This window comes from Dasypus novemcinctus, chromosome 12 (assembly GCF_030445035.2).
Source record: "Dasypus novemcinctus isolate mDasNov1 chromosome 12, mDasNov1.1.hap2, whole genome shotgun sequence".
Classification (NCBI taxonomy): domain Eukaryota; kingdom Metazoa; phylum Chordata; class Mammalia; order Cingulata; family Dasypodidae; genus Dasypus; species Dasypus novemcinctus.
In genome coordinates, this window is record NC_080684.1 from 23,382,497 (window position 1) to 23,399,990 (window position 17,494).

The 17,494-nt window shown below is 35.5% G+C and overlaps 1 protein-coding gene across 1 annotated transcript; it reads right to left on the reverse strand.

The window, feature by feature from the left end:
* Positions 1–14,174: 14,174 nt before the first annotated feature.
* Positions 14,175–15,110, reverse strand: LOC101437980 (olfactory receptor 6C2-like). Its single transcript, XM_004476714.1, has one exon. The coding sequence runs from the start codon at positions 15,108–15,110 to the stop codon at positions 14,175–14,177; it is 936 nt and encodes a 311-aa protein (XP_004476771.1).
* Positions 15,111–17,494: the final 2,384 nt, after the last annotated feature.

The following is a 17,494-nucleotide window of genomic DNA, read 5'->3' on the forward strand; positions in this document are numbered from 1 at the left end:
TTGATTTGTGGTGGTTTGAAATTTTATAATTATTATAATCATAACTGATGTATTTGGCATTACTTTTATCTTTTTAAAAAATAATTCCCCTTAATATTCCTTTTTATTTTACAATGTTTTTTTTCTCTGTATGTCTCATAAATGTGGACTGCATGCTGACTTTTAAATTGTAACTATGTTTAGTTTCATAGGCCAAAAAAATTTGTATCTTCTCTATGTATTTTTCAATATGAAAGAAATTGTTCCTATGGAATGATGAATATTTTAACATGTTTTTATTGTATTTTTCAACTCTCTTATTTGTGTTAATTGAATAAACAAGGTTATTAATACTAATTTTATTAGTATGTCATTTATCTTCTAAGAATTATTTTTTCATCTTTTTAAAATTAATGAACTAAATTAATTTATTAATCTAATATAATTGTATATGAGGAACATATTGCCATTATTTTTCTCTCTTTTGTGCATTGATTTTGTTCTATATAAAATTTACAATAATTATATTACTTCATGCACTACAAGAAAGTTTGAGATGTCATCCATTTTTATTCAAAATTCATTATTCAGCATGAGTCATAGTTTAAGAACTTTGGGCTATTCTCTTGAAAAGATACATTTTTAAACACAATGAAAAAATGTCAAACTCACTACTGGTTTGAAATAATATATAATATTAAGTTAAAATGCATTAATATTTGACTTTACATGTCAGGTTTCCCAAAATTTAGGATCCACGAGACTATTTTCTCTTCTCCTTGGATCTGGAAACAATTGACTCATTTAGCTAATGATAGTAATAGCACATATTTGAAAAGTACTTGACTGTTTACAAAGAATGTATTAGCATGTCATTTCATAGATAAGGAAGTTAATTGTAAGAAATGTAAATGTTTTACCCAAGGTTACACAAATATAAAATGAAAGAGCAACTGCTAAACCTAAGACTTTTGATTTCAGTATTTGGTTTTTTGCCACCATAGCAGTTAGGTGTTTTTATAAGGCAATTTGCCACCTCTTCCCACTTATCCTTGCTAGGGAAGCAAAGCATAAAAGTGACGGCAGCTCTGTGCCTAAAGAAAAATATAAAAGCATTTTATAAGTAATAGAGCCAAGTTATAAGTGTAATACCAGGTTACATACACCAAAGTATTGTGATAAATTAGAGAACAACTACTGGTTCAAGCATTTTCTACCTGGGTTTGTTGAGGCTGATATCCTTCCCAGTCTACATAAACCTGCCTAATCCAGGACATACTTGCATTTGGAAACAATGCACAACAGCTCTATGCTCTGAGCTCAGGAGCTGGGAATGGCAGGAAATCCATATGACCATCACATTACAGAAATATGCAAGTGAGGCAATCTATTCCATAATCATTCAATTACAATGATTTTAGGGACTCAAACATGTTATCAACCCCTGATATACTAGGAGATGTTAAAAATTTATATGCCTTCCATAATCACCCAATTTCTATGATTTTGGGGACTCTAACATATTACAGGTCCCTGATATACTAGGAGATATAAAAATTTTATTGTTGGCTGTCATCTTAATTTAAGACTGATATTGTTTAAACTGTGAATTTATTAATAGCAAAGGTATTAAAATATGAATACTTAGTGCTAGGGATGATATGGGGAAAGGCATTTGTATACACTACTAATGGAGAGGAAATTTAAACAAAATTTCTCGATAGAAATTTGGCAAAATACATTAGAAGTATCAAAAAAGTAAAACTTTTGATTCAAGCATTTTGCAGAAGTTTAGGCCCTAAATTCTGATGCTCAAAGGTGTGTAAAAAAAAATACTCATGGGAGAACTAATTATTATTTCATAAATTGGAAGGAGTGGCTGTAGCTCAAGTGGTTGAGTGCCACTTCCCATGTACAAGCTCTCCAGTACCTCCTTGAAAAAAATAACTGGAAAAGAATTTTCAATAATAGTGAAATTATTATATACTTTCAGGTATTTGGTGAATAGCTATTAAGACAATAGAGATTTTTAAAAACTATCTATGGGCCAATTTAAGTGTGTCACTTCAGAAATTTGTGTACTCATCCCAACAAATCTGCCACTGCTAAAAAATGTGATGTACGATTTGGAAATTAAACAACACACTCTTAGAAAAACAGTGGGTCAAAGAGGAAATCTCAAAAGAAATCAATGACTACCTTGAAACAAATGATAATGATAACACAACATACCAAAATTTATGGGATGCAGCAAAAGCAGTACTGAGAGGGAAGTTTATAGCCATAAATTCATATATCAAAAAAGAAGAAAGAGCAAAAATTGAAGAACTAACTGCACATTTGAAGGAATTAGAAAAACAACAACAAAGTAACCCAACAGGAAGAAGAACGAAGGAAATAACAAAGATAAGAGCAGAACTAAACGAAATAGAAAATAAGAAAGCACTTGAACAGATAAACAAGACCAAGAGCTGGTTTTTTGAGAAGATTAACAAAATTGACAAACCTTTAGCAACACTAACAAAGAAAAAAAGAGAGAAGATGCAAATACACAAAATAAGAAATGAGAAAGGCGATATCACCACTGACCCCACAGAAATAAAGACTATCATAAGAGGATATTTTGAAAAACTATATTCCAACAAAAATGACAATCTAGAGGAAATGGACAAATTCCTAGAAACACATAAACAGCCCATATTGACAAAAGAAGAAATTGATGATCTTAACAAACCAATCACAAGCAGAGAGATAGAATCAGTTATTAAAAATCTCCCAACTAAGAAGAGCCCAGGGTCAGAGGGCTTCACAGGTGAATTCTACAAAACATTCCAGAAAGAACTGACACCAATCCTGCTGAAACTATTCCAAACCATCGAAACAGAAAGAACATTACCCAACTCCTTCTATGATGCCAACATTACCCTAGTACCAAAGCCAAACAAAGACATCACAAGAAAGGAAAATTACAGACCAATTTCTCTAATGAACCTAGACGCAAAAATACTTAACAAAATACTTGCTAATCGTATTCAACAACACATTAAACGAATTATACACCACGACCAAGTGGGATTCATCCCAGGTATGCACGGATGGTTCAACATAAGAAAATCAATCAACGTAATACACCATATAAACAGATTGAAGGAAAAAATCACATGATTATATCTATTGATGCAGAAAAAGCATTTGACAAAATACAGCACCCTTTCTTGATAAAAACACTCCAAATGATTGGAATACAAGGAAATTTTTTGAACATGATAAAGAGTATATATGAAAAACCTAAAGCCAATATTGTTTACAATGGAGAAATCCTAGACTCCATCCCTCTAAACTCAGGAACAAGACAAGGATGCCCACTGTCGCCGCTCCTATTTAACATTGTCTTAGAAGTACTTGCTCGAGCACTGAGGCAAGAACCAGAAATAAAAGGCATTCAAATTGGAAAGGAAGAAGTCAAAATTTCATTATTTGCAGATGACATGATCCTATACATAGAAAACCCTGAGAGATCTACAACGAAGATTCTAGAACCCATAAATGAGTTTAGTAAAGTCGCAGGTTATAAGATCAATGCGCAAAAATCAGTAGCATTTCTGTACACCAATAATGAGCAAGATCAGGAGGAAATCAAGAAACAAATACCATTCACAATAGTAAATAAAAAAATCAAATACTTAGGAATAAATTTAACTAAAGAGGTAAAGAACTTATACACTGAGAACTATACAAGATTGTTCAAGGAAATCAAAGAAGACCTAAATAAATGGAAGACTATTCCTTGTTCATGGATAGGAAGACTGAACATTATTAAGATGTCTATCCTACCAAAATTGATCTACACATTCAATGCAATCCCAATAAAAATCAATGCAGCCTTCTTTAAGGGACTAGAAAAACTAACTATGAAATTTATTTGGAAAGGAAAGAGACCCCGAATAGCCAAAGACATACTGAAAAAGAAAAACGAAATTGGAGGAATCACACTACCTGACTTCAAAACATACTATAAAGCTACGGTGGTGAAAACAGCATGGTATTGGCATAAGGAGAGACATATAGACCAATGGAATCGAATTGAAAGCTCTGATATAGAACCTCACATATACAACCACATAATATTCGATAAAGCCACCAAACCCTCTCAACTGGGAGAGAGTGGCCTATTCAACAAATGGTGTCTGGAGAACTGGATAGCCATATGTAGAAGAATGAAAGAGGATTACCATCTCACACCTTATACAAAGATTAACTCAAGATGGATCAAAGACCTAAATATAAGAGCCAAGACCATAAAAACCTTAGAAAGCAGTGTAGGGAAACATCTACAGGACCTTGTAATAGGTAATGGATTTATGAATAGCTCACCAAAAGCACGAGCAGCAAAAGAACTAATAGATAAATGGGACTTCCTCAAAATTAAAGCCTTCTGCACCTCAAAGGAGTTTGTCAAGAAAGTAAAAAGGGAGCCCACACAGTGGGAGAAAATATTTGGCAATCATATATCTGATAAGAAACTTATAACTTGCATATATAAAGAACTCCTATATCTTGAAAATAAAAAGATAAACAACCCATTTAAAAAATGGGAAAAAGACTTAAACAGACACTTCTCCGAAGAAGAAATACAAATGGCAAGAAAGCACATGAAAAAATGTTCCAAATCTCTAGCTATCAGGGAAATGCAAATCAAAACCACAATGAGATACCATCTTACACCCATAAGATTGGCAGCTATGAAAAAAACAGAAGAATACAAGTGCTGGAGAGGATGTGAAGGAAGGGGAACACTCATCCACTGCTGGTGGGAATGCAGAAGGATCCAACCATTCTGGAGAACAGTATGGCGGTTTCTCAAAAAACTAGCCATAGATTTGCCATATGACCCAGCAATACCACTGCTGGGAATATACCCAGCAGAACTGAAAACAAGAACACAAACCAATATATGTACACCAATGTTCATAGCAGCATTGTTCACTATTGCCAAAAGTTGGAATCAACCCAAATGCCCATCAACAGACGAGTGGATCAATAAAATGTGGTATATACACACAATGGAATACTACTCGGCTGTAAGAACAAACACACTACAAACACATGTGATAACATGGATGAATCTTGAGAACCTTATGTTGAGTGAAGCAACCCAGACATTGAAGGACAAATACTACATGACCTCAATGATAGGAAATAAACAAGCTGCCCTAGATAGCAAGAGACTGAACGATAGGCTTGCAGGAAATCGGAGGGTGGAGGAAGGATATGAGCCGATGTCTGCAGGGGTGGAATTTAAGACGAGATGGTGGTAAGTATGAACACAAAGAAGAGATAAAATGGGGGCAAGGGGTTGCCTTTGCTTGGGGCTTTGCGGGTTTGAGGGTGGCTGGGGAGGGACGGATGGGTAACGTTGCCCAAAAGTGGGGGGAGGGAGGGGTAGCATACGAACCAGGAGAGGGTCAGGTGTTGGTGGAGAGTAAAATGCCGAGAAAATCATATCAAAATATAATAAAGAGGGTTACCTGTTTAGAATGCTCGGAGGGGAGGGTCTGATGCAGGACGGGCTCCTGGGGAATGTCTAAATGCTCATTCTGCCAGAGTGGGTGACACCATGGGGTAGAAACCCAAGTAGTGAGAGTGGGGGTGGACCCACATCCTGGGGAGGACTAATGCCATCCAATAGAGGGAACTGTATCCCTCGAGAGAAAGGGTGGCTCCCAGGGCATTGGGGCAGTTGAGCAAGTTAGGCCCTGAAACTATTCCATCTATCTCTGGAAGTGGCTCCTCAGGAAACGGAGGTTGGCTATCACTGAGGGCACCAAGGTGGAAGGGAAAATGGACGTTAAATGTGTGGAACCAAAGTAAATGGGGGGTAAGAGAGGAGTTTCTTGAGAGTACACAAAGATGGATATAAAACATGTAATATTACACCATAACATATAGGAGATGACAGACTGATAATGTAAACCATAATGTAAAACATAGGATAACTAAAAATGTAAAGAACTGTGTATCCTAAAGTATGCACCATAATGTAAGCACAGATGTCACCTTGTTAGACAGCTAATGTCTCAGACTCTGTACATCACTTTAAGTAAATATGATATGAATAGGGCGTAAGAGTATCACTGTGGAAGGGAAAAGGTTTTCTGGTGGATGTGTGGGAGTGCTGTATATTATATATATACATTGCTGTGGTCTAGGACTCCTGTGAAGAAAAGCTGAATAATTAGGGGGGGGGGGGGGGGAAAAAAAAAGAAGAAAAAAATAGGATGTGGAATTTTTTCAAGTCAACATTCTTTATCTAAGTTCTTTATCTAACTTTATCCAAGTTCTTTATCTATCCTTTAAACTCATCGCTATATGCCATTCCCTAGTAAGGGACCATGACATTATATTGGGCTTCAAATTTCGGGGAGTTCTGGATCACAGAGTGTTTCAACAATGGCAATGGAGGGATACTGGTATGGGATACCAATGACAGGTGATATATGACTGACAGGGAGCTGTACAGAACATATGTCCAGGGTGCATGGTAATGTTTGGATATACCCATAGTGGCAACAATTAAAAACCACAGTAGGGGGGGTACTGGGTTCCTGGCCAGTGGTGCTCTGTCGTGGTCCCTAGGGGAGCAGCGACAGTCTCCCAGGTACAGTGGTGGGGACCGGGAGGGAGTGAGGGTTCAACAGTGAGCCCCAGATGCTAATGACTATGCTTGTGAGCTGATAAACCCAAAATAAGAACAAGGCCTAGAGCAACTTTGTGCCTGGGAATTTCCTTCTGTCAGCCTTCATGTTACTCAAATGTGGCCAGTCTCGAAGCCAAACTCAGCATGTAAATGCAATGCCTTCCCCCCAGCGCGGGACATGACACCCGGGGATGAGCCTCCCTGGCAACGAGGGACCACTATCAACTACCAACTGATGATGCAACTGGAAAATGACCTTATACGGAAGGTTCAATGCGGATCAGCAGAATATCCATGTCTACATAAAATACCATGACTTTAAAATGCTGTTTGACCTAAAGTAAGGGGAAAATGGAAAGGAGAAATGAGTTTATATGGCTACGAGTTTCTAAAAAAGAGTCTGGAGGCTGGCAGAAGGTTTGCCCTCATGCACAACTGAGCAGAGTCAGAGAGACAGATAAAGCAGATACAACCCCCAGATATTGGTTCCTTTGAGGGCTAAAGAGACCCATGGGAGTTATGGTCATGGCCGATGGGGTTAACTACCAGGGCAGATGGCCCCTCTTTGGAAATGGTGTTTATGTGTGATGAATCTGGACTCAGATGGGATCTCCCTTCATAAGACTTTCATGCTAATGTGCTGGAGGTGCAGTTAATGTTGGGGTTTAAGATATATTTAGGGGATTTGAATCTCTGGACTGACAATGTGATAGCCAGGTCCTGAGCCTCAACAGACTCCAGTACCTACAATCTGATCTATTGGACTTACCACACTCAGCTAAGATGGAGTTGAAGAAGGACAACCACCACACCATGGAGCCTAGAGTGATTACAACTGAAAATGGGAGGATTGCATCCAGCATCCAGGTGGAATCTGACCCTCCTCTTGACATAGAGGTGCAATGGACACAACCAATCCAATGTCCACATAGAAGAGGTGGCATTGGATTGGGAAAAGTGGACATAATGGACAAAGGGTATGGGGAAAGGCAGGAAGAGATGAGAGGTGGAGGCGTCTTCGGGACATGGAGCTGCCCTGGATGGTGCTTCAGAGGTAATCACCGGACATTGTAAATCCTCACAGGGCCCACTTGATGGAATAGAGGAGAGTATGGGCCATGATGTGAACCAATGTATATGAGGTGCAGAGGTGCCCAAAGATGTACTTACCAAATCCAATGGATGTGTCATGATGATGGGAACGAGTGTTGTTGGGGGGGGGGAGAGGGGGGGTGGGGGGGTGGGGTTGAATGGGACCTCACATATATATTTTTAATGTAATATTATTACAAAGTCAATAAAAAATAAAAAAATTAAAAAAAAAATGTGATGTGCCTATTTTTAAAAGACTTATGGATTATTTATGTACATTACTAAATTGTGAAATTCTTGGAGATTTTATCTTTTTTTATTGAGTTCTAATTAATTCATCAGCAGTTAAAAAAAACCCAAATAGTATGTGATTTCAATCGTTTGAAACTTACTAATATTTACTTCATAAATCATAATAAAGTATAATTTAGTAAATACTTCATTTGAAAGATATTTTAATTCTGTAGTTGTATGAGGTATCCTCTAAACATATTTCTTGAGCAGTTGATTAATCTTGTTCAAATAATCTATCTCCTTAATGATTTTTTCATTTGTTTTTATTAATATATTTAAAATTTTTAATGAAGCTTTAGATTACATAAATGTTACATAAAAGTAAAAGAGACTCCTTTTTTCCATACTCCATTCCCCTCCCATACTTTTCCAAGTTAACAACATCTTTCATTAGTGTGGTACATTTGTTACAATGGATGAACCCATATTGAAGCATTGCTCCTAACTACGGACTACAGTTTCCATTAGAGTTTACACTTTGTCCCACACTTTTTTTTTACAATATGGCCAAATATACAATGGCCTGTATCCATCGTATTACACCAATTCTTCCCTCTCCCATCCCTCAGAAACTCTGGTGGTCAATGCCTTTACATCAATGATACCAGTTCTTCCATTGCCAGACTAATAATAACTCTATAGTAGAATAATACTAAGTCTACTTTAGTCCTTTGTTCATTCCCCAATCTTGAGGATTTTGAGAAGGTGATGCCCAATCTGCTTCTAACTGAGAGGAAGCATAAATTCATGGGGCAGATAGATGGATCTATCTTGATTGAAGTTGCAGACACTCTCTGTTCCATGGGCTGGGCTTTGTCCATCATCATCCCATTTTTAGTTGTTTTGAGTGAGTCCAGTGAATTGGAGAGTAAGTACTGCAACTCTCTGCTGAAATTCAGGGCTCAACTGGCACATGGCACATTTGATTGCTTTTTAATCTTTTGTAATTGTCACTATGTTACAAACCATTTTAATAAATTTAACTTTTACTTTATGTATTTTGAAACTATGGTATTTGGTGCAATCAAATTCAGGATTTTTAAATATTAGCTTGCATTGGCATATCTAGTATTTTGAAATATTTCATTTTATGTTCTATAATGTTTCTTGTCCACATTCTTCTCTGATAGTAATACAGGAATAGCAGCATTCTTCTAGTGAGCGCATGGTATATGTATTTTTCTAAAATTTTACTTTCAATTTATCTGTTTTTATGGTTAAAGGTATGCTTTTTGAAGACTGTGGGACTTTGTCTTTTTCTTTGTAATTCAGTTTGAAATATTCTGCTTTTAATTGGGGTTTTGGCCTATTTGCATTTACTTTTTAAACAAATCAAGTTTATTGATATATATTAATAAACCATATAAATTTTTATCTTTGCGTTATGTTTTTTTGAAAAATTTGTGGTCTATTTATTACTCATTTTTGTTGCATCATTATGTCATATTTTTTTTCCCATTTTTCAAGTCCTCATATTGATTTGTGTATTAATGTTTTCTGTTTTAAGAATTTTTTTTTTAAACAAAGTGTGGATATATATTGAATTCTGGCTTTACTGTGCATGTGAATATTGTTTTGCAAATGAAGTATGGCTTTGGGGAGTATATGTTTCATTACTTGAAACATCTTTTTTTCAGAATTTTACATCTTTTTCTGGATTTGTTAGCTCATTTTGGAAGATAAAGTGTTCTTCAAGTTTAAGGATTTAAAAAAAAAATTCTTAAAGAATACGTGCAAGATTTGGTTTCTTTTTTAGAAAAGTAATTCTTGCTTACTACTTGGTGATCCCTTTTAATTAGTAGCTCAATTATTTCTTTAGCTTTGAATTGTATTCCATTATTAATTTTTACTTTTTTTCCCTTTGTTAGATCAATTTCTCTTTCTGGAGACTGTGTTTTATCCACATTGAACCATGTACAACTATTTCTTATCTTTTATTTCTCTTTTTCCAATTATTTACCAGTTACTTTAATCTTCCTGGAACATCATTTATTTAGCTTTCTACAACATGCATTGTATTGTTCACTGGCTCAACTGTATTTTTAGTTAAAAAATTGTGCATTACATTTTAAGATATCTTTTCAAAATGATTAATTGTACTTTTATAACTCTGCTTTAATTTCAGAGATTCAGAAACCTTCTTCTATACTGTTATGCAAATTATTAATTTCATAAGTTTCTCCTCTTACTTAAAAATAACATAATTTTTAGCAAATATTTGCTATGAATTCTTATATTTCATTCTTCTTGTAAAGTATAACACAAAGAATGTTTCCATTTCTGTTATGCTACAAAATGGCTGTTTTATTCATTATGAAGGGTTAAGCTGGCTTCTTTTAATATTCTGTTGATAATGTTCAAATTACTCAAGCACAGTCAAAGGGGTGGTTTAAAGTTTAGATTTACTCATTTTTTTTAAACCAGTGTAAAGATTCTTCAATCTGGGAGGAATTAGACCTAATCCAGAACTGCAGGTAATCATGCAATTATGTTTTAATTCAGAGTTTGGTATATTAGGAAATTTTGCAAAGACATAGCTGTGCTATTTTCTCAGCATAGTTTTCAACTTGGCATGAATACTACCCATGGGTGCCTTCTCATTTTAGTTTTCTGATAAAGTCATGGTTTATGTGCATATTCAGTCCTTGCCAATCTCTGTTAGGGAATATTTGAGCAACTAAATTGTATTTTCTTTCATTTTCTACAGTTTCTTTTTCTCTGTGTTAAGTCAAGGGGAACCTATATTCTTTCTTTAAATATTTTTTCTAACATATTTGGTTGAAATATCTCAAATGATTAAGACTGTCATCTAAACATATTTTCTTATGATACTACAGTGATCTTATATTTTATAATTTCACATAGACAGCTATAAAATGTCCATTAAGCCACATATCCCATTCTTTTTAGTAATGCTGCTTTTGAGTCTTGAGGCACTGGTCTTGTGTTTGGCTTGTATTGAGGTAATCTGTGCTCAAATAGTTTAGCTTGAAGCATGCCACAGCATTTGATTAAATGAGCTGATTTTGAGTCATCTTTCATCAAGTTTGTTTAATGAAAGATTTATTTCTGTGTGATAAATGTAATGACATTTTATACCACTAAATAGAACTATCAAAATGAACTCATTACTAAATAATGTAATAGTGGTCCAAATGTTGTTTCTGTTTATTATTTCATAGGTATAATAATCTTTATTTCTCCTTAAATATATTAACCCTTTGCCTTCACTAAAGTATGTCATACAAGTTGGTTTCATTTTACTTGATTAGTTTCTTCTGATCATTAATTCCAGGGGAAATATTTCTTTTGTGTTTTTTGTACTTTTCTGCTCTCATAGAGTATGCAAATAATAAAATGATAAAGCAACTCTTTCTTTGTAAAAGTCTAAAGTTATTAATAAAATATCTCCTTCAGGGTATATATAAACGGGTTCATATAAGACATTCTTAAAGTTTTGTCCCTGCAACTCTCAAATATGAAGAATATAATATTTCACTGTTATTAATTACTAATAGACATGATACCAAGTGGACAAAAGGATGGAAATAGTACAATATTTTTTTATCTTATCTAACATAGAAAACGTATGTATTTTAGTTTATAGTACTGCACAGCAAAGCATTGGTACAAGGTCAGATTGATATGTGGGCGTGAGTAGAGACTTAAATATTTAATAAGTACAAAATATATATTTTTTGCATTGAGTCATAACTTATGGTTCTTTGCATTTCAATATATTACTGAAATAGTATTGTCCATACTTTGAGTATATTCATAATCCATGACTAGCTCATTTTTTTGTTTCTTGTATTCTAGTATAAAACACAGAAACTTCAATATTGTGACTAAGGAAAGTGATTTAAGGTTGTATCTTTATTTTTGTAATTGTAAATTATTGTGGTATTTGTGGACGTCAAAGTCAGATTTTAACAGTGGTTTTATTTTCTGTGTAACATTATACATAATCTTATAGTTTAGAACTATAAAGTATAAGAGCACAGATTCATTAAATGCATCTATGTCTTTGCTTAGTTTTTCTTTCCTGATTAATTAGATGATTTGAATATTGCATAGAATATAAAAAAAATAAATAAAGTTCTCTTCTCTAGGAAGAGTGAGACCTTCAATCTATGGCCATCATTTTGCCACATTACTTTTAGTGATTTCTTTGTGTGTGATTACAATTTCTCTGTCTTACCATATCCCCTTTCCATTGTACATGAGAGCGCTCTTAATTCCCCTGTTGTTAGATTTGATTATTAACATGAAAGTCAGGACTAACATGCATTACAGTTCATATTCCTTGATTCCAGATAGACATATTGGAATCCAATGGCTCTGTATTTTACTTCTCAGTAAGACTTCTTTTCAGTGAGTGGTGTGACACAGGGGCAAGTAACGCATGGAAAATGGTGTTGGTATTTAGCATATATGGCTAACTTGCCATCACCATGGTTGCTCCAAGGCATTCTTAGACATACACAGCATCGCCCAATATGGAGAAGGGAACTGGTTATTTAAATACTTATAATATACCTGACATTCCATAATCACCTTAAAGCCTTGCTATTCATAATGTTGTATTTGGCCAGTTGAATCAACATTACATGGTTGCTGAGTGAAATAAAGTTTTAAGTTCCACACTGCTAAATTGAAAAAGAATCTGTATTTTAAAAAGATTTCTGGGTGATTTTCAAAGAAAAATTTTGAAGCACTCATCTAAAGTTTCTCTGAAATATCTATGGCCCTGGACTGGATGAGGAAGAGTTGCTGGTTACAAAACGTATTGACATTCACAGGAACAGTGCCTGAATATGCAGTTCCACTTTGAGACCAAGGGGATGAACTTTACACAAATATCTAAAAATAGTTAAACTGACATCTAATGGACTGATGAGAGAGATTGGAAAACATTGGGAGAACAGAAATCTTTTCCTTGGGTTTATTCTGCTTCGTTTGAAAAAATGCCTAATCCTTGAACTCTGTCATAAGATCCTGGAATTAAACGTTCTGTTATGAGTTCATGATTAATTATTTTTAGTTTCAGCTGTGAATTTGTATGAATTAACACAAAGCAAATGGTGTAGGATTCCATGGTCTTTTACCTTTACTTCTAACCTTAAGATCTTTCATTTATAACAGAGGAAACACATACCTCGTCTGTTAGAGGATATATTGTGTATCACAGTCTTGTAAAAACAGACAAATGCTAAGTGTCTAGGTATTTGAGTCCAGGGTTTGATATAGTAGATAGCAAGTCCAATCCCTCTAGGGATTTCAGAAACAGTTGTTCATGCCCTCTTGGGCTATAGTTTCTTTCCTGTGATGAAGATATTTTATTTGCCATGTGAACTTATTTTTAGAAGACATAAGATCAACAAACCGTTATGAATTAGTTATGTAAGAAAGTGTATATATAAGTTTAGGTCATTACCAACTTTCAGGCTTCATCTATTCCTTTGTCCTTATTTTTTGTCTTTACATATTGAGTCACAAAGAAGATGTTACGAAGTCTTTTAAATCCTTAAGGAAAGTTTAAAATTCCTTATTAATAATTAATTTAGGGGGTTGAAATATAATCATGCTGGTCTATTTATTTGTCTCTAAGTCTGATATGTAGAAAGGTAAAGCTTTGAGTTCTGTTACACATGATCCTGTAGCAGGATGGTTTGAATTACAAAAATGAGATAAATCACCATACCCATTTTTCTTGGGACAGTGTACCTCACATCAAGAAGGATTCTTTGGTAGAAGAATTTTTGACAAGAAAAATCTATTAATCTAAAGGAATGAATGGATAGAAATAGAATTCATTATTTTGTTGTCTTTTGTGCTTCCACCACAGAGATGGTGAAGTTGTGCTTGGACCTCTATAAATCTGTTTTCAAGTCCACTTTAGAAAATGTGCTATCATGGAGGAAGATTTATTGAAATAAGATGATTATCCTTACTTCACTGTGTTTCTAAGAGTAATATAAAATAAACTTTGGTGGTTAAACAGACTATACTGTAGATCTGCATTAGAATGCATGTCAAAAGAAGAAATACATGTGTATAATTAGAATGATGTTTTTAGTCATTTATATAGAATATATTTAAAATGAATCTCCTAATTCTTTGAAAGAAATGCAGTCTTTTTTATTGCCTCCTTGAAGGCTTGTTTGACTTGCTTATTCCGTAGAGTATAAATAAAGGGGTTCATCAGAGGGATAATTGAGGTGTTGAGCAAGGACACCACCTTATTAATGGCCACCCCTTCCTTCTGTGGTTTGATGTAGATGAAGATGCAAGTTCCATAGGTGATAGAAACTACTATCATGTGGGAAAAACAGGTGGAGAAAGCCTTTTTCCTTTGTTGAGCAGAAGGAAGTCTTACAATGGTTTTGATGATGTATGTGTAGGACAAAATCACACATACAAATGTGACTATGAGGGTCAGCACAGCCATAATTAAAACAAGTTGTTCTATGAATTCTGTGTCTGAACATACAATCTTCAGAAGAGAAAAGGCATCACAGCCAAAATGGTCAATGAGATTGGAGTTGCAGAAATCTAGCTCAACTGCCAGGCTGAGTGGTGGGAGAATGACCATTAGCCCAGTCAGCCAAGAGCAGAGGACAAGTGTAATGCATACCCTGTCGCTCATGATGGTGGTGTAGTGCAAGGGCTTGCAGATGGCCACGTAGCGGTCATAGGACATGGCCGTTAGAAGAAAGAATTCTGTTGCTCCAATGAGGATGACACAAAATAATTGAATGGCACAAGCATTATAGGTAACACTTTTGTCTCCACTTGTCATGCTGTACAGGAATCTAGGTACACAGACAGTTGCTAACATTATTTCTAAGATGGAGAAATTCTGAAGAAAAAAGTACATAGGTGTTTTGAGGCAAGAATTCACCAGTATGAGGAGGATAATGATTAGATTTCCAGCAATAGTGAAAATGTAGGTGAGAAACAGAAATACTAACAAAACAATCTGTAGTCTTGGATCATCTGTTATTCCCAGCAAGATGAATGTTGTTACTGTTGAATGATTTTTCATCACTGTCTTCAGATATATATGGAAAACATTTTAATAAATCATTAACTTTGATCTGAGGAATAGATTATAAAAATATTATTTAAATATACTATACAGTGAAAATCTAAGCAGAGGATTAGATACCCTCTGTGATGGTTAGACTAATGTGTCAACTTGGTCATGTAATTGTGCCCAGTTGTTTGGTCAAGCAAGCACTGGGCTAATTGCAATACAAGGCCATTTATGAACTTTAGTCACCACTGACTTTACTGCAGTGGTAAATCATAGAGAGCTGATTACAATTATATCAATCATGGAAAGCGGACTTGGCCCAGTGGATAGGGCATCCGTCTACCACATGGGAGGTCCGCGGTTCAAACCCCGGGCCTCCTTGACCCATGTGGAGCTGGCCCACGTGTAGTGCTGATGTGCACAAGGAGTGCCCTGCCATGCAGGGGTGCCCCCGCATAGGGGAGACCCACGCGCAAGGAGTGCACCCCGTAAGAACAGCCGCCCAGTGCAAAAGAAGTGCAGCCTGCCCAGGAATGGCGCTGCACACACGGAGAGCTAATGCAGCAAGATGATGCAACAAAAAGAGACACAGATTCCCATGCCACTGACAACAACAGAAGCAGACAAAAGAAGAACACGCAGCAAATAGACACAGAGAACAGACACCTGGGGTGGTGGGGAGGGGTAGGGGAGAGAAATAAATTAAAAAAAATAATAAAAAAAACAATTACGTCAATCAGGGAGATTGCCATCAGCTATGAGTGATACTTTATCCAATCAGCTGAATGCCTTGAAAGAGGAAGTGATTCCAACATTGTCTGAGAATTTCTCAGCTCGTTTTTGGAGAGCCAATGTCCCAGGACTCATCAATGAAATTTATTGGACTTTGATTAGAACCCCTGGTTGCAGACTGCCTGCAGAATCTGGACTTGTGTATACCCATGATCACATGAGAGACTCTGATAAAGTCTCTTACTATTGGCAGATATCTCTTTTTGATTCTGTTTCCCTAGAGAACCCTGACTAATACACCCTCTCTCCCTCCTTTCTACTTGACCTTCCATAATGCTGTGCTAGAAATGATTGCCTCCCACTTCATTTCTCTGTATTCTGCTTTACCCAGGTTTTCAGTTGAGCTAATAGAAAATATCTATCTGAATTTTAATTCCATTCCAGTTACAGGATGAAATTTTAAATTTTTAATGTTTATTTACAGATACCCTATCACTGAAAAAATGAAAGCTTTTTCTTGTTCAAAATATACTTGGATGGAATGATACAGTACAAGATGCCAACATAAATAAAGGGCTTATTTTGTGCCAGGCATATTTCTACATGGTTTACATTCATTAAGTCATTGAATTCCCCTAGCAACTCTAAGAAGTGGGAATTAGTATTCTTGCCTTTCTCAGAGATAAAGATTCAGGCATAGAGCATCTAGTGGCACTCGAGTGAAGAGTCTTACCCAGCATCCTCTAGAGGCCATGGTGTAAGGGCTTCTTGATGCTGCAGTGCTAGTATCAATCTGTTGAATTGAATTGTGGGGCAGAAGTGGGAGCAGCAATATCATTCGTTCAGTGAAAGGCACCAAAAAAACTTTCTCTCTCCATAGGAGCATGGGAGACAGTATTTGGAAGTGGGAAGTCAAGAGTTAACAGTTAAAATTAAAGTGTTGCTTCAAGGCGACAGGAATTACTAATTTTACAGTAGACTTATTATTGCTCTATTAGAGACTTATTATTCTAGCAATGGAAGAACATGTATCATTGACATAAAGGCAGTGGTCACCAGAGGTTCTGGGGGGGAGGGGAGAATGTTGTAACTTGTGGGCATTTTCGGGACATTGGAATTGTCCTGCATGACATTGCAGTGACAGACAGAGGTCACTACACATTTTGTCATAACCTATAAAATTGTGCAATGCAAAGGGTAAACTATAATGTAAAGTATAGTCCATGGTTAGGAGCAATGTTTCAATATGTGATCATCAACTGCAGGAAATGTAGCACACTAACGATATATGTTGTTAATGTGGGAAAATGTGAGAAGGGAGGGGGTGGAGAATATAGGAATCCGCTATATTTTTTATGTAACACTTATCAAACCTAAAGCTTCTTTAAAAATAAAATAAACTTTTTTAAAAGTAGAACAGAACGAACCATGAAGTTCTGGCAGTTACTTGAAATTAGCACAGGCATATGGAATCTTGATTGTCAGTGTAGAATAAGGACACTGAATATAGTTTAAGTGAAAAATCTGCACTAAAAACTTTAATTCTCCACCTGTCAAGGCAGCACATAAGTCATTCTTATATACCATGATAATAAAATACCACAATTGGCTAATCTGTACATTTTCCCCCTGCTTTTCAAAAATTGTTTTATTTTTTAATA